This window comes from Lagenorhynchus albirostris, chromosome 9 (assembly GCF_949774975.1).
Source record: "Lagenorhynchus albirostris chromosome 9, mLagAlb1.1, whole genome shotgun sequence".
Classification (NCBI taxonomy): domain Eukaryota; kingdom Metazoa; phylum Chordata; class Mammalia; order Artiodactyla; family Delphinidae; genus Lagenorhynchus; species Lagenorhynchus albirostris.
Window position 1 is genome coordinate 77,241,973 of NC_083103.1, and position 24,988 is coordinate 77,266,960.

General features: G+C 37.6%; 1 protein-coding gene across 1 annotated transcript in view; it reads left to right on the forward strand.

Annotated features, from left to right (window-relative positions):
* Window positions 1–24,988, forward strand: part of CEP126 (centrosomal protein 126) — a 93,141-nt gene that overhangs the window by 23,873 nt on the left and 44,280 nt on the right. The window contains exons 3-4 of the mRNA XM_060160871.1: window positions 12,432–12,577; window positions 19,679–19,790. Of these exons, the coding sequence (XP_060016854.1) occupies window positions 12,432–12,577; window positions 19,679–19,790 (258 nt within the window). The remainder of the gene's footprint in view (window positions 1–12,431; window positions 12,578–19,678; window positions 19,791–24,988) is intronic.

Consider the following 24,988-nt stretch of genomic DNA (forward strand, 5'->3'; position numbering starts at 1 on the left):
TGTTGCTGCATTTAATGTTGTCCCAGAGGTCTCTGAGACTGTCCTCAATCTTTTCATTCTTTTATCTTTATCCTGCTCTCTGGTAGTTATTTCCACAATTTTATCTTCCTGGTCACTTATCTGTTCTTCTGCCTCTGTTATTGTGCTATTGGTTCCTTGTAGAGAATTTTTATTTTCAACTTATTTTGTTGTTCATCATTGTTTGTTTACTCTTTAGTTCTTCTAGGTCCTTGTTAAATGTTTCTTGTATTTTCTCCATTCTATTTCCAAGATTTTGGATCAGCTTTACTATCATTACTCTGAATTCTTTTTCAGGTAGACCGCCTATTTCCTCTTCCTTTGTTTGGTCTAGTGGGTTTCTACCTTGCTCCTTCATCTGCTGTGTGTTTCTCTGTCTTCTTATTTTGCTTAATTTATTGTGTTTGGGGTCTCCTTTTCTCAGGCTGAAAGTTTGTAGTTCCGTTGTTTTTGGTGTCTGCCCCCAGTGGGTAAGGTTGTTTCATTGGGTTGTGTAAGCTGGGTCTTAGCCTTGAGATGGAGATCTCTGGGAGAGCTTCTTTTGCCACTTGATATTATGGGGAAGTGGGAGGTCTCTGGTGGACCAATGTCCTGAACTTGGCTCTCCCACCTCAGCGGCATAGGCCTGACACCCAGCCAGAGCACCAAGACCCTGTCAACCACATGGCTCAGAAGAAATGGGAGAAACAAACAAAGAAAGAAAAAAAGACAACAAAATAAAGTTATTAAAATTTTAAAAATATATTAAAAATTTTAAAATATTTAAAAGTAATTTAATAAAAGACAGACAGAACCTTGGGACAAATTGTAAAGGCAAAGCTATACAGACAAAATCACACAAAGAAGCATACATATACACACTCACAAAAAGAGAAAAAGGAAAAATATATATATGTATATATTTTTTAAAAAAGGAAAAGAGCAACCAAATCAATAAACAAATCTACCAATGATAATAAACTCTAAATACTAAACTGAGATAAACATAAAACCAGAAACAAATTAGATACAGAAAGCAAACCCCAAGTCTACTGTTGCTCCCAAAGTCCAACACCTCAATTTTTGGATGATTTGTTGTCTATTCAGGTATTCCGGAGATGCAGGGTACATCAAGTTGATTGTTGACATTTAATCCACTGCTCCTGAGGCTGCTGAGAGAAATTTTCCTTTCTCTTCTTTGTTCGCACAGCTCCTGGGGTTCAGCTTTGCATTTGGCCCTGCCACTGCATGTAGGTCGCCTGGGGGCATGTGTTCTTCCCTCAGACAGGATGGGGTTAAAGGAGCATCTTATTAGGGGGCTCTGGCTCACTCAGGCCAGGGAGAGGGAGGGGTACAGAATGCAGGGCAAGCCTGCGGTGGCAGAGGCTGGCGTGATGTTGCAACAGCCTGAGGTGTGCTGTGTGTTCTCCCGGCAAAGTTGTCCTTGGTTCATGGGACCCTGGCAGTGGTGGGTTTGCCAGGCTCCCGGGAGGGGAGTTGTGGATAGTGACCTGTGCTTGCACACAGTCTTCTTGGTAAGTGCAGCAGCAGCCTTAGCATTTCATGCCCATCTCTGGTGTCTATGCTGATAGCCACAGCTTGCACCCATCTCTGGAGCTCATTTAGGAGGTGCTCTGAATCCCCTCTCCTTGCGCACCCCAAAACAATGGTCTCTTGCCTCTTAGGCAGTTCCAGACTTTTTCCTGGACTCCCTCCAGCTAGCTGTGGCACACTAGCCCCCTTCAGGCTGTGTTCACACAGCCAACCCCAGTCCTGTCCCCAGGATCTGAACTCTGAAGCCAGAGCCTTAGCTCCCAACCCCCTCCAGTCCCAGTGGGTGAGTAGACAAGCCTCTCGGGCTGGTGAGTGCTGGTCAGCATTGATCCTCTGTGCGGGAATCTCTGTGCTTTGCCATCTGCACCCCTGTTGCTGCGCTGTCCTCCATGGCTCTGAAGCTTCCCCCCGACCACACGCCATCTCCACCAGTGAAGGGCCTTCCTAGTGTGTGGAAACATTTCCTCCTTCACAGCTCCCTCCCAGAAGTGCAGGTGCTGTCCCTATTCTTTTGTCTCTGTTTTTTCTTTTTTCTTTTTCCCTACCCAGGTATGTGGGGAGTTTCTTGCCTTTTGGGAAGTCTGAGGTCTTCTGCCAGCATTCAGTAGGTGTTTTGTAGGAGTTGTTCCAAATGTAGATGTATTTCTGATGTATTTCTGGAGAGGAAGGTCATCTCCACGTCTTACTCTTCCACCATCTTGAAGGTCTCCCCCTCAGTTACTCTTAATTACTACAGCTTGGGTTCTATTGTTAAAGAAAGTTATTGCAATGGTGGTTATTTGTTCTCTTCTTAAGAATATTTCCAATAGAAGAAAATTATATGTCATAGCTGTAAATTCCCAGGAAACCAGAACAAACAGTTTAGTATATGGCCATCATTTTATGAGGTGTCTCGCTTTGAGCCAAGGTGGTCTACATCTTTCATGAGGCAAATTGTACACGTTAAATAGACCCTTTTAATGTTTCTAAGGCACATTATTCACAATACACAATCTAAAAGCCTGTTAATGGATGAATGGATAAAGAAAATGTGGGATATATATACCATGGAATATTACTCAGCCTTAAAAAAAAGGAAATCCTGTCATTTGCAACAACATGAATGAATCTGGAGGACATTATACTAAGTGAAATAAGCCAGACACAGAAAGACAAGTATTACATGATCTTTCACTTATATGTAGACTCTAAAAAAAAAGTTGACTTCATAGTAACAGAGTGGAATTGTGGTTTATGGAGGCTGGTGGGAGGGTGTGGGCTAAAAGGAAAGAGATTGATTAAAGGATACAGACTTTCATTTATAAGATGAGTAAGTTCTGGAAATCTAATGCACAGTGACTGTAGTTAGTAGTAATGTATTATATATTGGAAATTTGCTAAGAGAGTAGAGCTCAAGTGATCTCACCACACACACAAAAGAAGTAACTATGAGAGGTGATCGATATGTTAATTATTTTGCTTGTTGTAATCATTTCATAATGTATACATATATATCAAAATATGTTATAAACCTTTAATATATATACTTTTTATTTATCAAAAAAAATGTTTTTCTGTTGCCAAGACAGACCATGTTTCTTCTGTGAAAAAGGCTAATCCCAGGGTTAATGGGATGCAGCAACATACTCTTCCAACTCTGCATTCTACAATGGTAGAGAAGCTATCTTTCTCATTTTTATCACCAGATCCTTCTATTCCCACAGCACTTACCACAGTGCCTGGCACTTATTAGCATAAAAGGAAATCAGTAACTAGTCATTAACTGAATAACGAAGGAACTACAGTAATCATCACTACAATTGCTTATCAAAACTTTTTATTATTGGGCCTATTAGTTTAGGAGTGGAAACGTCTGCTTTTTGATCACATTCCATCTCTGGTTTAATTTGATTCAGTCTATCACAGGCTTTATTTCCTATGGTCCAAGAAAGGGCTGTGTGAAATTATTATTACTATCTATATATGTTTTATCCCAGAGAACAGGGCCACTGTGGAACAATATAAAAATTGTTGAGGATGAGGTATAAGGAATCATTATTGCTACTCATTATCACTTCTAATAATTTCTCTCTCTTTTCTTTAAAATTCCCCAGTTCTTCTGAAGCAAATCCCATCAAACTATGTTGCTCACCACTTCCTCTCTGATTGTAGCCACTTATAGATCCTCTATGTCATCCCTTGAAAGTTTTAGCACCTGGCTCTTTTTGTCTCCCTACCACTATTACAGTGATTGTTCTTTGTAATTTTAATATTTGCCTAGACCACCCATCCAACCTGGTGACCTGTTATTTTCTTGAACTTCACCCAGTCAATGGCACCTCACCTCAGCTATTACCAATTACTCCTCCACCTCCAAAACCTAAATTTCAAGCATCTCAGTCTCTAATCTATACCTCCTATCTTTCCATATCACCTCCTCCTAGTACTCTGAATTCAGCAATTCTAAGACTACACCCCAGTCCACTTATCCTATCACCCTTTCTCTGTTCATTCCATGCCTCATATCTGCACTTTTATTCAAACTGAGCTTCTCACTCCATGATCTGTCATTATCATTCCCTTGCATATACCCTCAAATCCCTTGTAGTTAATTTCTACCTTTATAACAACCACTGCTCTGATTTCTGTCATCAGAATTCGTTTTGCCTGTTTTTGCACTTTTGTTTCTGGCTTCTTTTTCTTAATGTTGAGAGTCATCCATGTCATTACATATATCAGTAGTTCATTCTTTTTTATTGCTGAGTGACATTACATTGTAAGAAAATACCATAATTTGTTTATCCATTTTCCTATTGATGGACATTATGTTTTTTCAATTTATGACTATTAATAAAGCTGCTGACTGAAAGATAATTCACATGAAAGAATCAATAATTAAGAAAATTTTTTTTGTGGACGTGTGTTTCATTTCTCCCAATAAATACCTAAAAGTAGAATTGCTGGGTCTTAGGGTATGTGTGTGTTTATCCATATATGAAGCTGTGAAACAGTTTTACAAAAGGGCTAACCATTTACACACCCACCAGCAATGTACATGAGCCCCAGTGGCTTTTATAACCTTCCAATCCAATCTGTTTCATTTTAGCCATATAATAGGTTTTAAATGGTTATATTTTGCACTTCCTTGACTAGCCATTCCTGTATGGTTTTTGTGAAGTTTCTCTTCTAATATTTTGTTCATTTTTTAATTGGGTTGTCATTTTCTTCTTGTAAGTTTTTTAATGTATTCTGGATACAATTTCTTCATATCATAAACATAAATCCCCTAATTCAAAGACAAAGAGTTTCCACAGGAAAAGCAGTAGCCAAAGCAATATCTTGTGTCAATTCCCCAACCTCCAGTCCCCAAAGGGCAGTGTACTGAAGGCCAGACAGCAGTTATACATGCAGTGGGGTTCATTACAGAGTCGGAACCACAGAATTGGGAAACTGATCTTATGCATGGCTACTGCCCATCCTCCCCTCCAGAGAGGGAGAGAGAGGCATCCTATCTTTACTCTGGAATGTAAGCAAGGAGAGATCTCTATCTTTACTACCCCAGGTTGTCTCCAGGAAGAGAAACCTCTCTAAGCTTTACTATCCTGGAATGTCTCCTTATACAAACATTTTGAACTGGGCTGTAAATGCCTTCACACAGAGGACCCGGACTGTGTGGAAACATGAAATATTCATAGAGAATTATCTCCCAAAACCAAGACTCTGCCTTTTAAATGGAGTGTTTCATCCATTTCCATTTAATAATTATTGAAATGGTTTGATTTAGGTCTATCATTTAACTTCGTTTTCTATTAATTCTGTATTTTTTCTACTGTTTGTCTTTTCTTCCTTCCCTGTCTTACTTTGGCTTAGTAAAAAAAATTTTTTTTCAATTTTCCTTTATTCAGTGACACCTCTAGGAATTAAAAAAATCCATTCTTAACTATTTGGAGTTAATACTGGATCATTTCACATAAAATATGAGGATCTTTTAACATTATAATTCTGTCTACCCCACCCCAACTCTGGCATCATTTGTGCTATTATTGTCATTTCTTTTACATCTTTACATGTTATAAACCCAAAATACAATGTTGTATTTTTTTGTATTAAACCCTCAGTAGTCTTTTTAACAGTTAGAGAAGAGAGAATTAACATACTATTTTCCATTTACCCACAAATTTATTTTTCCAGCGTTCTTCATTCCTTTGTGGAGATCCATGTTTCCATCTGGTGTAATTTCCCTTTAGCCTGAAGAACTTCCTTTGGCATTTCTTGTAGTGGAGGACATCTGGCAACAAACACTCTCAGCTTTTGTTTATCTGAAGATAACTTTAGTTTGCTTTCATTTTTGAAAGAGAGTTGCACTGAATACACAATTCTGAGTTAAGAGCTATTTTCTTTTAGCACGATAAAAATGTCACTCTCTTGCCTTCTGACCTTCATGTTTCTCACTGAGAATTAGCTGTCATTCATATTGTTGCTCCCCTATATGTAATGTGTCTTTTTTCTGTAACTACCTTTAAGATTTTTTTAAATCATGCAAGTAATATATGTTTAATATAGAAATTTTTTTAATTTAACTTTTATATTAGAGTATAGTTTATCTACAATGATGTGATAGATTCAGGTCTACAGCAAAGTGAATCCATTATAAACATATATCCATTCTTTTTCAGATTCTTTTCCCATAGCAGATGTTACAGAATGTTGAATAGAGTTCCCTGTGTTATGCAGTAGGTCCTTGTTGATTATCTGTCTTATATATAGTAGTGTTTGTGTTAAACCCAAACTCCTAATTTATCCCTCCCCTGCACCTTTCCCCTTTAGTAAACATAAGTTTGTTTACTAAGTCTGTGAGTCTGTTTCTGTTTTGTAAATAAGTTCATTTGTACCATTTTTGAAGTGATATATATGATATTTGTCTTTATCTGTCTGGCTTACTTCACTTAGTATGATAATCTCTAGGTCCGTCCATGCTGCTGCAAATGGCATTATTTCATTCTTTTTATGGCTGAGTAATATTCCATTGTATATTTGCACCACATCTTCTTTATCCATTCCTCTGTTGATGAACATTTAGCTTACTTCCATGTCTTGGCTATTGTAAATAGTGCTGCAATGAACATTGGGGTGCATATAACTTTTCAAATTATGTTTTCTCTGGACATATGCCCCAGAGTGGGATTGCAGGATCATATGGTAGCTCTATTTTTAGTTTTTTAAGGAACTGCCATACTGTTCATAATAGCTGTACCAATTTACATTCCCACCAACAATGTAGGAGTGTTCCCTTTTCTCCACACCCTCTCCAGCATTTGTTATTTGTAGGCTTTTTGATGATGACCATTCTGACCAGGGTGAGGTGATACCTCATTGTAGTTTTGACCTGCGTTTCTCTAATAATTAGTGATGTTGAGCATCTTTTCATGTGTTTATTAACCATCTGTATGTCTTCTTTGGAGAAATGTCTAGTTAGATCTTCCGCCTATTTTTTGATTGTTTTTTTTTTAATTGAGCTTCATGAGCTGTTAGTATATTTTGGAGATTAATCCCTTGTCAGTTGCTTCATTTGCAAATATTTTCTCCCATTCTGAGGGTTGTTTTTTCGTTTTGTTTGTGGTTTCCTTTGTCATGCAAAAGCTTTTAAGTTTAATTAGGTTCCATTTGTTTATTTTTGTTTTTATTTTCATTACTCTATAAGAAGTGGGTCAAAATATCTTGCTGTGATTTATGTCAGAAAGTGTTCTGCCTATGTTTTCCTCTAAGAGTTTTATGGTATCTGGCCTTACATTTAGGTCTTTAATCCATTTGGAGTTTATTTTTGTGTATGGTGTTAGGGAGTGTTCTAATTTCATTCTTTTACATGTAGTTGTCCAGTTTTCCCAGCACCACTTATTGAAGAGACTGTCTTTTCTCCATTGTATATTCTTCCCTCCTTTGTCATAGATTAGGTGACCATAAGTGTGTGGGTTTACCTCTAGGGTTTCTATCCTGTTCCACTGATCTATATTTCTGTTTTTGAACCAGTATCATACTGTTTTGGTGGCTGTAGCTTTGTAGTATAGTGTGAAGTCAGGGAGCCAGATTCCTCCAGCTCTGTTTTTCTTTCTCAAGATTACTTTGGCTATTAGGGGTATTCTGTGTTTTCATACAAATTATAAAATTTTTTGTTCTAATTCTGTGAAAAATGCCATTGGTAATTAGACAGGGATTGCATTGAATCTGTAGATTGCTTTGGGTAGTATAGTCATTTTCACAATATTGATTCTTCCAATCTGTCTGGTTTTGGTATCAGGGTGATGGGGACCTCATAGAATGAGTTTGGGAGTTTTTCTTCCTCTGCAAATTTTTGGAAGAGTTTTAGAAGAATAGGTGTTAGCTCTTCTCTAAACATTTGATCGAATTCGCCTGTGAAGCTATCTGGTCCTGGACTTTTGATTGTTGGAAGATTTTTTATCATAGTTTCAATTTCATTACTTGTGATTTGTCTGTTCATATTTTCTGTTTCTTCCTGGTTCAATCTTGGAAGGTTGTACCTTTCTAAGAAGTTGTCCATTTGTTCCAGGTTGACCATGTTTTACCATGTAGTTGCTTGTAATAGTCTCTTATGATCCTTTGTATTTCTGTGGTGTCAGTTGTAACTTCTCCTTTTTCATTTCTAGTTTTCTTGATTTGATTCCACTCCCTTTTTTTCTTGATGAGTCTGGCTAAAGGTTTATCAATTTTGTTTATCTTTTCAAAGAACCAGCTTTAGTTTTATTGATCTTTTCTATTTTCTTCACCTCTATTTCATTTATTTCTAGTCTGATCTTTATGATTTCTTTTGTTCTGCTAACTTTGGGTTCTGTTTGTTCTTTCCCTAATTGATTTAGGTGTAAGGTTAAGTTGTTTATTTGAGATTTTTCTTGTTTCTTGAGCTGGGATTGTATTGGTATAAATTTCCCTCTTAGAACTACTTTTGCTGAGTCCCGTAGGTTTTGGATTGTCATATTTTCATTGTCATTTGTCTCCAGGTACTTTTTAAAATTTTCTCTTTGATTTCTTCAGTGAGCCATTGTTTATTTAGTAACATATTGTTTAGCCTCCAAGTGTCTGTATTTTTTATGGTGTATTTTCTATAATTGATTTCTAGTCTATAGCGTTGTGGTTGGAAAAGATGCTTGATATGATTTCAGTTTTCTTAAATTTACCGAGGCTTTATTTTTGACTGACCATATGATCCATACTGAAGAATTTCTATGTACATTTGAGAAGAAAGTGTATTCTGTTGCTTTTGGATGGAATGTCCTATAAATATCAATTAAGTCTACCTGGTCTAATGTGTCATTTAAGGCTTGTGTTTCCTTATTAATTTTCTGTCTGAATGATCTGTCCATTGCTGTAAGTGGGGTGTTAAAGTCCCCCACTATTATTATGTTACATTTGCCTTATATATTGTGGAGCACCTATGTTGAGTGCATATATATTTACAATTGTTATGTTTTCTTCTTGGATTGATCCCTTGATCATTATGTAGTGTCCTTCCTAGTCTCTTGCTACAGTCTTTATTTTAAGGTCTATTTTATCTGATGTGAGTATTGCTACTCCAGCTTTCTTTTGATTTCCATTTGCATAGAATATCTTTTTCCAACCCCTCAGTTTCAGTCTGTATGTGTCCCTAGGTCTGAAGTGGGTCTCTTGTAGACAGCATATATATGGGTCCAGTTTTTGTATCCATTCAGCCAGTCTGTGTCTTTTGGTTGGAGCATTTAATCCATTTACACTTAAGGTAATTATCAATGTGTATGTTCCTATTCCCATTTTCTTAATTGTTTTGGGTTTGTTTTTGTAGGTCTTTTCCTTCTCTTGTGTTTCTTGCCTAGAGAAGTTCCATTAGCATTTATTGTAAAGCTGGTTTTGTCATGCTGAATTCTCTTAACGTTTGCTTGTCTGTAAAGCTTTTGATGTCTCTGTAGAATCTGAATGAGATCCTTGCCGGGTAGACTAATCTTGGTTGTAGGTTTTTCCCTTTCATCACTTTAAATATATCCTGCCACTGCCTTCTGGCCTGCAGAGTGTCTGCTGAAAGATCAGCTGTTAACCTTATGGGGATTACCCTGTGTGTTATTTGTTCCATTTCCCTTGCTGCTTTTAATATTTTTTCTTTGTGTTTAGTTTTTGTTAGTTTGATTAATATGTGTCTTGGTGTGTTCGTCCTTGGATTTATCCTGTATGGGACTCTCTGGGCTTCCTGGACCTGGGTGACTCTTTCTTTTCCCATGTTAAGAAAGTTTTGGACTATAATCTCTTCACATATTTTCTCAGACCCTTTCTCTTTTTCTTCTTCTTCAAGGACCCCTATAATTCAAATATTGCCACGTTTAATGTTGCCCCAGAAGTTCTGAGACTGCCCTCATTTCTTTTCATTCTTTTTTCTTTATTTTGTTCTGTGGCAGTTATTTCCACCATTCTATATTCCAGCACATGTATCCATTCTTCTGTGTCAGTTATTCTGCTATTGATTCCTTCTAGTGTATGTTTCATTTAAGTTATTTTATTGTTCATCTCTGTTTATTTGTTCTTTAGTTCTTCTAGGTCCTTGTTAAACATTTCTTGTCTTTTCTCGATTTATGCTTGTATTCTATTTCTTAGATCTTGCATCATCTTTACTATCATTACTCTGAATTCTTTTTCAGGTAGATTGCCTATTTCCTCTTCATTTATTTGGTCTTGTCTATTTTTACCTTGCTCCTTCATCTGTAACTTATTTTTCTGTCATCTCATTTTGTCTAACTTTCTGTGTTTGTGGTCTCCTTTCTGCAGGCTACAGTGTTGTAGTTCCTCTTGTTTCTGGTGTCTGCCCCCTGTTGGGAGAGGTTGGTCCAGAGGCTTGTGCTGTTATCCCCTTGATAGGGGCTTTGATTTGTGTTGTGGTGATCAGATATTGCCCTAGATATTGAGCAGGGGCTCCCCTTTGCTCTGTGGTTGTCACTGCCCTGTCAGGGGTGGAGTCTGCTCCCTAGTTGTTGGAGTAGAGGCCCCCAGATCTGCTTCTTCACTGTGATTCTGATCTATGGTGCAAGGTAGGAAGAATTGGAGCATTCCCACTAGGAGAGAAGCCACTGAGTTTTCCTCCTTTAGAGCTGTTCACCTGTGTATATGCTCTGTTGTGTCCCCTTTCACCCACTGTGTGGGGTCAGAAAGTATCTGTTGTTGGCACTGCTCTCAGTCCCACCTTAACTGTGGGTATGCTGGTAATTGGCCCTGGTAACTCTCGGACATTCTTTTCACCCAGCCACCAGTGCAGGTCTACTGAGGTTAGGTCCCAGTACTGCAGTAATCATGCACCTGGACCCACTGTGGGGACTATGGAGGCAGCTCAAACTCGGTCTGGCCCTACTCCCACATGTACATGCCCACAGAGCCCACATCTGGTAAAGCCAAACCCATCCCAGATGCAAGAGCACTTGTCCTTTCAGATGTTTCGCAGACACTGAATTTAGGAAGCTGTCAACCGAGGTGTAAGTCCACAGTTTGTGCAGCCACGAGGAGAGATTTAAGCTCTTATTTCTTAGTCACATAGCCCCTGGGGCTCAGCTGTGGTTTCAGCCCCTCCTCTGGGTGAATTTCCTAGTGCAGGGAACTATCTGCGCCCTCCTGGGACACCATGGAAAGTCCTGGCACCCACTAGCAAATTTCCTAGTGGGAGGCGTTATCCACACACTCCCAGGACACCTGGCTGGTCCTGGAAGCCACTGGCGGATTTCCTAGTAGTGAAAGGTTTCCATGCACTCCTGGGACAGCAGGGCCGGTTCAAGTACCCACTGATGGATTCTGGGGTAATTCTTGAAGGATATTGTTTTGAGAAGTAAAAATATCCTCTCCCACCTGTGGCACCACACCACTACCTCATACCTACCACAGAGACTGAACCACTTGAAGATCTATGGCCCTACTGCCCAGAATTATAGTTCCTAAAATCTGAGTTATTAAACTAGAATAATGCTCCAGCCAGTGGAGGTCTTCGGAAGGATGGTTAATAGTAACCTATGGCACTGAAAAATTTAAAGAGTTCTTACCAACCACCTCCCAACCCCATGTATTCCAAAGAGGTACTTGGAGGTTTCTCTACCAGTGAGTTGTAAACTTTTGCTTCTTCATTTTTCTCATTATCCAGAAGATAATTATTGAATCACTCAAACACACACATTCTTATGAACATAATTAATTCTTTGAAATTAATTCTTTGAATATAAACTCAAATGCCTAGGGACAATCAGAAATAAATGAAACAGGAAAGTTAAGAAAAATAGAGATGGTAAGAATTATGGGCAGGTGTTTATAACCATGTGTGAATAAGAGTCCAGGGTTGCCAAATCTTTCATATTTTCAAGAGCAGTCGAGAATCAAGATTTTTATGTAAATTGTCCAGATTTTTAGCACAGTTCAGACTCAACATGACTGCCAATTTTGAACTTTTGGCTAAAAGAAAAAGAGAAATATACAATATTTTCCTGGTTACTCCATAATTTGCAAGACTGATTTTTTTACCAATGAGTTAGTTCTTCACATTATAGAAAATAGTGTAGCTTTTTAGAAAAGACTTTTTCCACAGCAAGGCTTGGGAAGTGGAAGGGGGACGTGTGTGCAGGCCTGCCCAAAATTAGAAAGAGCTTCATTAAAGGCCTTCTCTTAGTTGCAAAAGACCTAGATAAGGTTCTGAAATTACTATTTGCAAAGGTATTTAAATTCTTAGCAAAGGGCCTTTTTTTTATTTAAAACTTGTTTTTTCTAAGTAATTAAACTTTTGAAATATGTAAACACTCTTATATAATAAATGTATTGTTTTGGAACTATTTTCTGTGTTGCGATTTTATAAACTTATTGTCAGTTCTGTTGTCTACCTTGTGTTTTAAATACAGAGCTTTTGAAGAGAAACGAAAACAACAAGAAGAAAGAGAACAACAAATCAGAGAACAAATACTTCAACAACGAAAAAAAAAGTTTGAAGAAGTTACTGAAAAATTCCAGCGGGCCCATATTCCTCTTTCACAGCGGAAGAGAACAGGTGCCTTAATTTCTAGAACAATATAAAAACAAAAAATGAAAGTTATAACCACATTCAGCTTGAGTAGACAATAAAATAAATTAAGAAACAAAGTGGAAATTCAGACTAAAAAGGCTACTATGCCTTTTGAATAACAGGACTAAAGTAAAATGAAATGAAAAATTGCAATTTGATATAGGTTTAATTTGGAGAATTAATATTTTGTTGGCTCTATTTGTAAATTTGGAAAGCACACAAGTTTGATTCTACTTAATACTGGCTTACAGTGTTTTGTCTTTTTAAAACTGATTTAATAAATAGCTTAACATAAAAAGAAAATTTAGCATTTAGGTTTAGTAAATTTATATATATATACATATATATATATATATATATATATCCTTTTTTTTTTTTTTTTGGCTGCACCACACGGCATGTGGAATCTTAATTCCCTGACCAGGGATCAAGCCCGTGCCCCCTGCAGTGGAAGCATGAAGTCTTAACCACTGGACCGGCAGAGAAGTCGTTAGGTTTAGTAAATTAATGTCAGATTCATTTTGGCATTTTGTCTACATTTTTGCTCAAATTCATATTTGAGAGACTGGCAAAATAAAACAAAAGTACAGAGTGACATAATCCAACAATCTAAGACTGAAACCAATTCAGAATTTTTAAATGATTATGTTTGATTCTTCAATATCACATCTATATTTTTTTATGCCTTACATAGTAACACAGAATTAGCAACAAAATGTCAAAGCTTCAAAAAAATAGGAGAAGCAGAACCTTTATGTATTCAGCAAACATATGTTGTGCTCCATTGTACACAGCCCTGGGCTAAGCTGAGATGCTGAGATACAGAGAAATCTAATTGTACTCTACCATTAAAGACCTCACAGTTTATTTTGGAGATGAGAGTGATATAAACAATTAATGTCAATAAATATAATTGCTATGGTAGCAGAATGTGTAAAGTACTATGAGAGCACAGAGGAAAGAACACTAAACTTATACAGGGATATGAGGGATATCATCCCTGGAAAATTTTGAATCTTAAAGAATAAGCATTTTGCCAAGCAAAGAGACAATTTAAAAACATCCCAGACATAAGGAACAGCTTTTACAAATAAATTATACATTGCAAATACAAAGTGTATCCAAAGCATAGGATGGGGAAAAAAATGGATATAAGGCTAGAAAAATGAGTTGGAACAATTCTCTAAGAACTTTGTATCCCATGCTAGGAATTTTGTCTTTATCCAATATGCAGTCCACTTAAAGTTTTTTAACTGGAAAGAAGCCAGTTAACTGGGTCAATAAAAGATCTTACTGAAAGTAAGGGCAGCTAGTAACACTGCTAAAAATAATAATATCTTAAACATCATAGGGGTTTATTTTTCTCTAGTGTAATATGAAGTCCTCAGTTCGGCAGTCAGGAGCTGGTTTGATGATTATGCAAAGTCACTGGGTACACAGACTCCTTCTGTCTCTCAGCTCAGCTGCCCTCAGTATGTGATTTACATAGCTTTACCCTCATGTTCACATGGTAGCGGCTGAAGCTCCAGACATAATGTCAGTGTTGTAGACAGGAAGAAGGAAGAAATGGAAAGGACAGAAGGGTATACCTCTGAGCTCCCTTTAAATTGTTTTCCTAGAAGCCCCCATCTATCTGCTTATATCTAATTGGCAACTCCATCTGCAAGGGAGACTGGAAAATATAGTTGTTGTTTTTTTTAATGTGGCTGTATTGCCACCCCTAACAATATAGGGTGTGTCACCAAGGAACAAAGGGAAAATGGATATTAGGTAGGAAACTAAGAGTCTGTGCTAAAATTAGATTTGTTGGAAAGGTAATTATCCATACAACATGGAAGGTGAATTGAAGTAGAGACATATTAAAGTAGGTAGACTAGTAGTAGACTATTTCAGTATTTGTGGCAAGAAGTGTTAAGCTGCTAAATTAAAGCACTGCACTGGATATAGAGACAGGAGGTAATATATTCAAGAGATATAATCAATAGATTCAGTTACTAATTTATCAAGATGGCTGGAAGAAAGACTAGGAGAACAGTGCCCCTAGGAACTAGCGCATAGCCTCACAAATTTTTAGCACTCAGTAAGGACTTGGTTAATGAATCAATTATTTTGGTGGATGATGATATTAATCAAGGTTGCAAGTAAAGAAGAAGAATCAGGTTAGAGATAAAGATTATTAAGTTTTAAATGCATTGATTTTGAGCTTCCCATGACTCATGCAAATAGGGAAATCAAATCAACAACTAGAAATATGTATCTGAAACTTAAGAAAAAGATATGGAATAGAAATTACATTTAAGAGTCACTGATGAATAGATATATAGTTGGTAAAGGAAGCCACATGGAAAGGTAAGGTAAATATTGGATATAGATGCAGACTGAAGATAGGGCCTAAAATAGAACCTTAGTGCACACTAGCATTTATTATAAGTAGAGAAATGAAAACTAAAAATGGATTTTGAAAAGTAGTTATCAAGAAAGTAGGATGGGAAACAAAAGCAAACAAAGAAAATTGTTATAAGAGGCAAAAGAAAAGGTAGTTTTAAGAAAGCGGATGTGGTCAGTTGTATTAAATGCCTCAGAGTACTCACCACTCATGAGTATCATTTGCCCCAGAGGGGGTGCTGACTACCCAAGGGCCTACGTACAGAAAGTGAGGAGTTTTAGTAAAAACAAATGACGTACACATTCACTCAATGGAATATAATGCAGCTATTAAAAAACTGGGAAATTCTTTATGGACTTATATGGAACAAACTCCAGCAGAGATAGATTTACCATAAAGCCAATAAGGTTTCAGTTTCACTGTCATGACCTCTACATCTAATTTTATATTAGTAGTTTTGCAGTATTTTTTCTTAATGAAGCCCCCCAAATTGCATAGATTCATATCAATATACATAATATTCTACCTTCCGTGTAAGACAAGAGGGAAATTAGAATATATATTAAGGGAGGAGATCAAGATGGTGGAGTAGGAGGACACAGAACTCACCTCCCCCAACAAACACATCAAAAATACATCTACATGTGAAACAGTTCTCACTGGAAACTGGTAGAAAGACTCCTGTGCAGCCAAGGCTGAAAGAAAGATCCACATGGAATAGGGTAGGAAAGAAAGAGAAGCGATCAGGTTGGGACCTGTGCTCCAGGAAGGGTACTCAGAGGAAAAGGGAGATTACACAGGCAGAAATCCTCCCTGGGGAGTGAGTGATTCTGTTCCAGCCACATATTGGGCGCCCCAGTCCTGGACTCCAACACAGGGAAGATGAGCCCCTAGGCTGGTTGGAGGGCTGGTGGGACTAACAGGAGGGCTGTGGGAAGCCTGTACTTGAGTTTGGGGGGAGTACACGCACACTTGCTTACTCCCAAAAGAGGACAGAGAGGCATATTGAAACTGCGCAGGTGGCTGACTGGTTTCCTGAAACTGCTCTGGAGCACACCGCAGCCTGAGCCAAGTGAATGCTCAATCCCTGCTTACTTCATGTCACAGCTCCACACTGGAACTAGGGCTGCCACCACCAAAGAAACAGCTCAGCCATGAGACACAGAGGCAATTCAGAACCAAAGTGGTATCCTTTGGGTGAGGGCAGCCATTATGGACACTTGCACAGGCAGCACATCAAAAGCAGCCCAAACTCTGTATGTGGCCAAACTGTTGCAGCCTGCACCTGGTCACACACCAAGAGCTCACACTGGCCCCTCTTGTTTCAGCACTGCTTACGTCAGGGGCAAGAGTGCTGGTGCTGGGAGAGGGGAAGCTCACACTTAAATGGAACAGAGCTAGCTCAGACCCAACCCTTCTGGGCTTCTGCTCCAGCAACTTGGGACCCGACCCTGGCCCCAATAAGGCGGTGACAGTCCCTGAGCAGAGAGGAAGCCCCAGCTCACTCCTGGCTCTGGACCTCCCCCATCCCCTTCTTCAGCCCCACATCCTTCCAAAGTGATAGCTGCCAGCACACCCTGAGGAAATACATGACTTGTGTTCATGTCAAATCCAGCCCTCCCACCAAAACCACTGGACACACAGGCTGTATAGGGATGCTCCCACATAAGGACACCCCTTCAAGACAGCAATAGGTAGCTGTTTCGCCTAATTTCATAGAGACAGAGACTGTTAAGCAAAATGAGAAGACAGAAGAATTTGTCTCCATTGAAAGAGCAAGAGAAAAAAACAAATAATGAAACAGAAATAATTTACCAGATAAAGAACTCAAAGCAATAGTAATAAGAATTCTAACTGAATTAGGGAAAATATATACAATGGAATATTAGCCGCAAAAAAGAATGAAATTCTGCCATTTGCAACAATGTGGATGGACCTATAGAGTATTATCCTTATTGCAATAAGTCAGAGAAAGACAAGCTCTGTTATCACTTATGCAAAATCAAAAAAAGAAAATGAATGTATATTTAAAAACAGAAATAACCTTACAGCTACAAAGAACAAACTAGTGTTTACCAGTGTGGAGGGTGAAAGGGTGGAACAAATAGGGATATGGGTTAAAACAGGGGTCCCCAACCCCTGGACCGTGGACCACTACTGGTCTGTAGCCTGTTAGGAACAGGGCCGCACAGGAGGAGGTGAGCAGTGGGCAAGCGAGTGAAGCTTCATCTGCCACTCCCCATTGCTCCCCATCACTCACATTACTGCCTGAACCATACCCCCCAACCCCATCTGTGGAAAAATTGTCTTCCACGAAACCAGTCCCTGGTGCCAAAAAGGTTGGGGACTGCTGGGTTAAAAGACACAAACTACTATGTATAAAATAGACAAGCAGCAAGGATATACTGTACAGCACAGGGAAATATAGCCATTATTTTTTAATAATGTTAAATGGAGTATAATCTATAAAAATATTGAATATCTGTGTTGTACACCTGAAACTAATATAGTGTTGTAAATGAACTATACTTCAACTTTTTAAAATAGAATATATACTTATGTATGTTTGTATTCGCATAAACAGTGATAGAATACACAAATGACCAATAAGAGCAAGATTTCCAAATGTGTATTTTATTTTTTTGATTTCTGAACATGAATATATTACCTGTACAAAATATTAGATTAAAATTTTAAGAAAATGTAATGCCATGAGTGAAGAGCAACAACAAAGCTATGATAAATAACTGTTTATTTAATTGTCTATTGGTTTAGTTTATTCCCAAATTATGAGAGTTAAACCAAAGGTTCACCCTATGTGCATGATAGCTGATGCTTCCCCTTGCTTCGAAAAAGGGATTGGGAGTTCCGATGAGGTCAGAAAATTTTTGGAGTCAGAGAATGTTGGAGTTAGAATATTAGAGCAAAAGAACTGGAAGGAGGAGCCTCGTGGTTTAAATGAAATAATAAAGCCCGAATACACCATAAGTACACAAAAAATGTAAACTTAAATTTTCATCAGTGAATATGAGGTAGTGACTAGAAGGTCATTAGACAACAGCAACAAGAAAGAGTAATGGGTGTTTGTAAACTGTTTGTAAAACTACCTTAGTTTTAAAGGTAGTTTTTAAGTTCTCTTTGATAGACAGTAAGTGGTGAGTGTTAATAAAAGCAAAGTCTCAGACTATAGTCTAGCACAACTAAACATTTTTTAGCAAAGCAGACAAAAAACGATTGGTACTACTTGTTCGCTAAGCTCAATAAAGTCCCAGTTCTGTGTCCTTTTAGGTGCTTTGACTACACTTTATATGAAAGGTTCACTCAGACTTACACAGTCACATTCCAGAGACAAAATTTACGTGCCTTCTGGTATTGGACCATCAGAAATATTCCTGTTTAACAGCTGGAGCCAAGACTAATCAGAGATCAAACCTCAATACCATCTGTAAGGGTATAGGGTATAGACCTCCCTAGATTCTTATTCTCTGTTCATGCAAGGGTAGAGAGTGATTAAAATATTTTAGGAAAGTCCACTTAAATATCTTAAATTTCAACAAAGAAAATCCATTTTTAACATTCATCAGGCTGTGCAACTGGCCATTAGTTTTTCCAATAAGGAACCATTTGAGACATTGATTATGCTAATTAGAAAAACAATCAAAATCTAAAGCTTGATAGTTTCTGCCTCAAGAGGATTGGCCCTTTATGATTAGAATATCCAGCAAACCATCTTGTAACTGTGCATTTTTCACTGGTATTTTATGCAATCACCCCTTGACTCTAGAGTTCAAGTTTGAACTAACCCATTCATAAAAATATACTGGTTTTGCTTAAACATTTTAAGGTAAATAACAAACATTATAATAGTGGAAAAGTCTGAGGACATGGGTTTTTTAAAGAAGAAAGGAGGAAACAGTTTGTTAGTGTCATTGGAGAGCTAGAAAGTCACCTATTCTACCTTCAGATGTTGAGTTATTTTTAGTTATTTGTGCCTCCCCATAAGAGGGCTGAAGGAAAAGCAATATCCTTTAAAAAGAAGCTATGTTTCAACTGAAACAAGAAGGTGTGTACCAAAGTGCACAATGGAAATTCTTGGGAAAGTGGATACTTATGGGATCTAGGGTTGGATTAGAGGTTGTGCAGAGTGGTATGTGGAGGAGTGTCCATATAATGTATGACCTTGAACAAGTTACTTAGCTTCTCTATGCTTCAGTTTCCTCAGATGCAAAATGGAGATTCAAATAGCATCTGCCTCAAAGGCCTTAGTAAGAATTAAATTAGTTAATACTTATACAGTGCTTAAAAATAATGTATTTAACAGTAAATGCTCAATAAATGTTAAATGGTGTTTTTATATCTTCCCCTTTTCTTCATAAGAATATTTATAAATTTTGTCAGAAGTTTATGGAACTATGAAATCAGATATCATGGAGTTTGCATGCCACACTAAAAAGGCTGGACATTTCTCAATGTTTCATTTTTCCAAATAAATATTCTTAAAATTGGTGATGATAATTTTGAGGTAACTGTTTCTTATTGGGGAACTGGGTGTCTACATTTAAAATATTTACACTATTCTAAAAAATATTTTTTACAAAAATTTTAAGGTAGTATTTTATCATTGACCAATTAAGTTATATATAAAGAGAGTGTTGAAGATGAAGTGCTTCTGTACTATTTGACCTTTATTATCCCCTTAGTTTTTCAAAAGCCAGTTCCTCCATTAGAAGAGGCCCTCAAACAAATTCAGGAATCCAACTTAAAATCAGAGGTAAACCTTCCCTCTTCCCACAGACCAATAATAGGCTGGAGGTAAGTAATTTATGATTATCATGTGTAATTTACTAATATATAATAATTAAATAGTTCTCTAGTTGCTGAGTTTGTAGGCCTTTTCATCAGTTACTCCTTACCTCTGTTTTAGAGTTTACTATTTTATTTTCACACATTGAATTGAGGTAGAGTACAATATAAGCTGCTTCAAGAGTAAGGAATTTTAATTTGTTGTCTTTGGTATTACAATGCTGCCTATGTTAGTACTTTTCTATGGGAATTATCATAAAACCCATTTTAAAATATTGATATTGGTTTTACTGAGAGAAAAAAAAATTTTGAGTTGTAATGATATAAATTTAGGTAAGAGGAGTAACTTTATGGTAGAAATGGGTTTTTCCTCACTGAAAATCTTTCCTGGATATCTTTAAAAAGCTACAGTCCCTCCTGGTTCCTCTCCAGGTTAGTTTAAATGAATTATCTTGAAGCAATAGGATGGACCAACCAACCAGAGAGTACCCTCTGACATCCTGTATTTTCCATTTATTTATTATAAATGTTTCTTGAACCTACTATGTACGTAGCATTATATCAGGCATTGAGAAGGGGATATGGAGAAGTGTAATATTCAAAAATATAATCCCAAGAGTATAATCTAGGAGAGAAGTAAAATAATGCTTCAAAAAGTATAGAACAGTACCAAATGGGTAATGATAATAATATTTAATATTAATTTATGTAATGATGTCTACAATTCATATGTAATTTATGTTAATATTTTACCTGTTTATAATGTTATTTACTAAAGTACTTCCATTTTTAGAATACCTGTGGCAAATAGTTCCCTTGATCAGATCTAAGAACGATTAAATTCATTCAGTCTTTATTATAGTTCAAGAAAGACTTCATGGAATAAAAAACTCTTCAGCAAAACTTTGAAGAAAATAGGAGTTAATCATGAAACAAGTGGATAGTTGGTATTCCAGACAGAGGGATGAGCATGTGGAAAGGCCAAGAGTAACAGAAGGAATGATGTGTTCTAGGAGTCAGAGATGGCTGAATAATAGAATGCAGAATACCAATAGCTCACTAGATGTGAGATTGGAGAGGTAAATGACCTACATGTTAAGGAATATAAACTTTATCCTGAGCATTTAGGAGAAGTTAAGGATTTGAGCAGATGGGAGATAAGATCAACTTTTCTTTTTTAACATATCTTTCCAATCTATTGTGAACAAGTGTTGATAACTGATTGAAAGAGGACAAAACAGGAGGCTATTTCAATATATGTAATTGAAATTATATGGGTCTAGAGCTCAAGAGAAAGATCTAGGCTTAAGACATTTGAAGCCAAAACAATGGATGAGATCACCTGTGGAGATTATATACTATGACAACAGAACTAGGTTAGAACACTAAAGAACAGTAACATTTAAGGAAGTGAAAAAAAGAGAAGCCTACAGATAGGAACAGAATGGTTGATACAGGACTATATAGTGAGAGAAGGTAGAACTAAGGAAATACAGACTTTCATGGGGAAAAAAGCAGTTTACAGAGATCAAATGGCTTCTAGGGAATCAGTAAAATAAAAAGTTTGTATCAGGATACTGGCAGAAAACATGTAATGTTTAAAAGGGGTAATGAAAAAAAGTTAGTAAGGAGACTGGGAAGCCAACAGTGGATGATGAAGCAACCCTAGAACTGACAACAAAGTCAGTATTACCACCACAGACCTGAACTGAAAAGAGCTATAGCTATACGAGAGGGCTGCTAGGTAGAGTAACATTGCCACTACTAAACCAAACCCAGATGAGAGGAAGCCAGAGGAACAAAGTCAGCCATAAATCAAAAGGCAAGGGATCATTTGGTCTCTGCCTAGCAGAGACAAGTAGAGAAGTATGGGAAGTGAATCAGGAGGGGCAAAGAAAAAATATCCAGCTTAGAGGCAATGTGTCCACTATACTTCACAACAAAAAAGTCATACTGGCAACTTTTGTCAGAGAAATTTCAGTGGAGGGATAGGGACAGAAAAGAGATTGTGATGAGTTGGAAAGAAATGGAGAGCAAGAAAGAAAAAATACCAAGTGTAGCTTGGCTGTGAAAGGAAAAGAACTGTAGAACAATAGCCAGAGGGGATATAGGGCCAAGATATGGCTTTTTCCCTTAAGATGGAAGAGATGTTATCATGTTTAAATATGGATGTCAAACTGATGAGTAACAGAATTGCAGTCTAGAAAAGTAGAGAATAAAAATGTTAAGTGTCTTAAGTACCTATTATTTGGACATTGATTAGCAAGGGTTATACATATGAAAGAGATATGGTCCTCTGCCCAAGAAGGGTTTGCAGTTACATTATAATACTCTTTAATGGTAGTTACAGTTACAGAAATACTAGCAAAATGATAAAGAATTATGAAATTTGACGTTGGAGAGGAGACTTAAAGAATGAGTACCCATTGTCTTCTAAAGTAGCATAGGTTGATTTTAGGCATGTTCAGGCCTACATTGTTGTAAAAGACAAAGACACCTAAGGAAATAGAACTTGTTCAGAGTGGCAGGGCTGTAGTATGTGTTGCTGGTAGGACAGGAGATTATCTAGAAATGTAGATTGAGATCAGATATGAAATGCTTGTATGTCTAGGAACTTTTAATTTCTATCCTATAACTAGTAGAGAATCAGTGGAGGTTTTTAAGCATGAAGTGATATAATCCTCTTTATTATTATTGAAAGATAATTGGTATGAATGTTGGAGAATGAAAAGAGTGGAAAGAAATTGGAAGCAAGGAGACTAAAAAAACTTAATGGGCTAATCCAAGGGATAGATCATTACTGCCTAAACTAAAATAGTACTATTTTGTATAGTGAGAAAAGGATAAATCTGACAAAGAATAAAAATATTTTCAGTGGTTAGAAGGAAAAGATGAGAGAAGAAAAAATGAAAATGTCTTTTCACAGCAGAGAAGAGACATAAATAAGAGTTTAAGAATATTGATCAAATAGAAGTGTAAGAATTGGAGTAGGGAAGGTGGGAGATGAAGAGGATGTGAGCTTACCTCCCCTGACAAAGAATTCAAAAATACATCCACATGTGGAACAATTCTAATGGAAAACTAACTGGAAACATGTAGAAGGACTCCTATACAGCCAAGGTTGTAAGAAAGATACACATGTAATTGGCTAGGATGGCAAGAAAAGCATCAGGTAAGAGGCCTGTGCCTCTGGGAGAGGACTAAGAGGAAAAGAGAGATCACACAGGCAGACATTCACCCTGGGAAGTGAGTGGGTCAAGCCACAGACTGGACGTCCCCCTCCTGGGGTCCTACATATAGGAGACAAGCCCCTTTGGCTGCTTGAAGAACCACTGAAAGGCTAGAGAAGCCTAGACTCCACTCATGAGGAGTGTGCAACTGTTAGCTTACCACCAGACAGGGCAGAGAGAGGTGTGCCCTCATGGCTGCTGCCTTGCCACACCCCCCAGTCTGAGCCGAGTGAATGTCAAGCCCTGCTCACTCCAAGCCACAGCTTGGCCCTGGATCTAGGCCAGACAGGACCTGGGAAAAGACTCAATCTAAAGATGCAGAGGCTACCTAGGGCCTGGGGTGTGGTCTAAGTGGAACAGTGTCCATTGTTGGCAGTTACTTAAACAGCACCCCAGAAGCAGCCCAGATTTCTGATGGCAGTGCAGGTGCTTGAACTCCCATGACCACCATTCCATGCTCCCCAGTTCCAGACAAGCAAACGCTCCAACCCCTCCCACTCCATGCCATAGCCTTACACTAGATCTGGGACAATCACAACAGGGGAAAAGATGCAAACTTAGGCTACATCTGAGTGGAGTCACAGATGCCTACAGGGCAGCATATCAGCCCTCTATAAGCACCTGAGCCCCATTTGCTTCAGCACTCCCCACCTTTGGGTCAAAGGCCCAGTGCAAGAAGAAGGAAAAACACACACTTAAAGGAAGCAGAACCAGCTTGAGCCGAAATCTCAGGGCCTCTGCTCCAGCAACTTCAGAGCAGATCTCACCCCTGACAGGGCAGTGATGGCCACTAAGCAGAGTGGAAGTACATCTCACGCCCCACACAGGCTCTAACTCCTCCATTACTAGCCACATTCCCTACCAAGGTGATAGAGGCCAGCATACCATGAGGAAAGATATGACTGGCATCCACATCAAATCCACCAAATGCACTGGGCACACACAGTCTGCATAGGGACACACCCACATAAGAACACCCCTTCAAGACCACAATAGGTAACTGTTTCACCCAAAATCATAGAGATACAGAAAGTTAAATACAGTAAAAAGGCAGAGGAACCTGCAACCTAAGATTGTCTACCCAGCAAGATTATCATTTAGAATAGAAGGTGAGATAAAGAACTTCTCAGACAAGCAAAAACTAAAAGAATTCAGCAATACTAAACCTACCCTAAAAGAAATATTGATGGGTCTTCTCAAAATGGAAAAGAAGTAAGAATCTATCAGAAAGGGAAAAATCCCAATAGGAAAGACATATGTATGGGGATTGAAGATCACTTAAATAAGCCAGTACATAGATTAAAAGACAAAAAGTTGTAAAAGCAACTCCTACTACAATAAATACTTATGGGATAAACATGAAGCTGTAAAAAATACATCAAAAACAAAATATGGGGGAGGGGAGTAAAAAACGTAGATCTTTTAGAATGTGTTCAAAGTTAAATGACTATGAGTTCAAAGCAAGTAGATATAATTATGAGTTAACATATATGAACCCCATGGTAACCACAAAGCAAAAACCTACAATAGATACACAACAACCAAAAAGAAAGAAACTCAAGCATACTACAAAAGAATATCATCAAACCATAATGGGAGAAACAAAAAGAAGAAATCAACAGAGGAAAAAATACAAAACAACTGGAAAACAAGTAATAAAATGGCAATAAGTACATACCTATCAATAAATTACTCTAAATATCAATGGATTAATGCTTTAATCAAAAGAAATAGGATAGCTGATTGGTTAAAAAAAAAAAAACAAGACCCTTCAATATGCTGCCTACAAGAGACTTCAGGGCAAAAGACACAAACAAACTGAAAGTAAGGGGATAGAAAAGGATATTTCATGCAAATGGAAATGACAAGAAAGCAGGGCTAGCAATACTCTTATCAGACAAAATAAAACAGAGGCTATAATGAAAGACAAAAAGAGCATTATATAATGATTTAAAGGGATCAATACAAGAAGAGGAT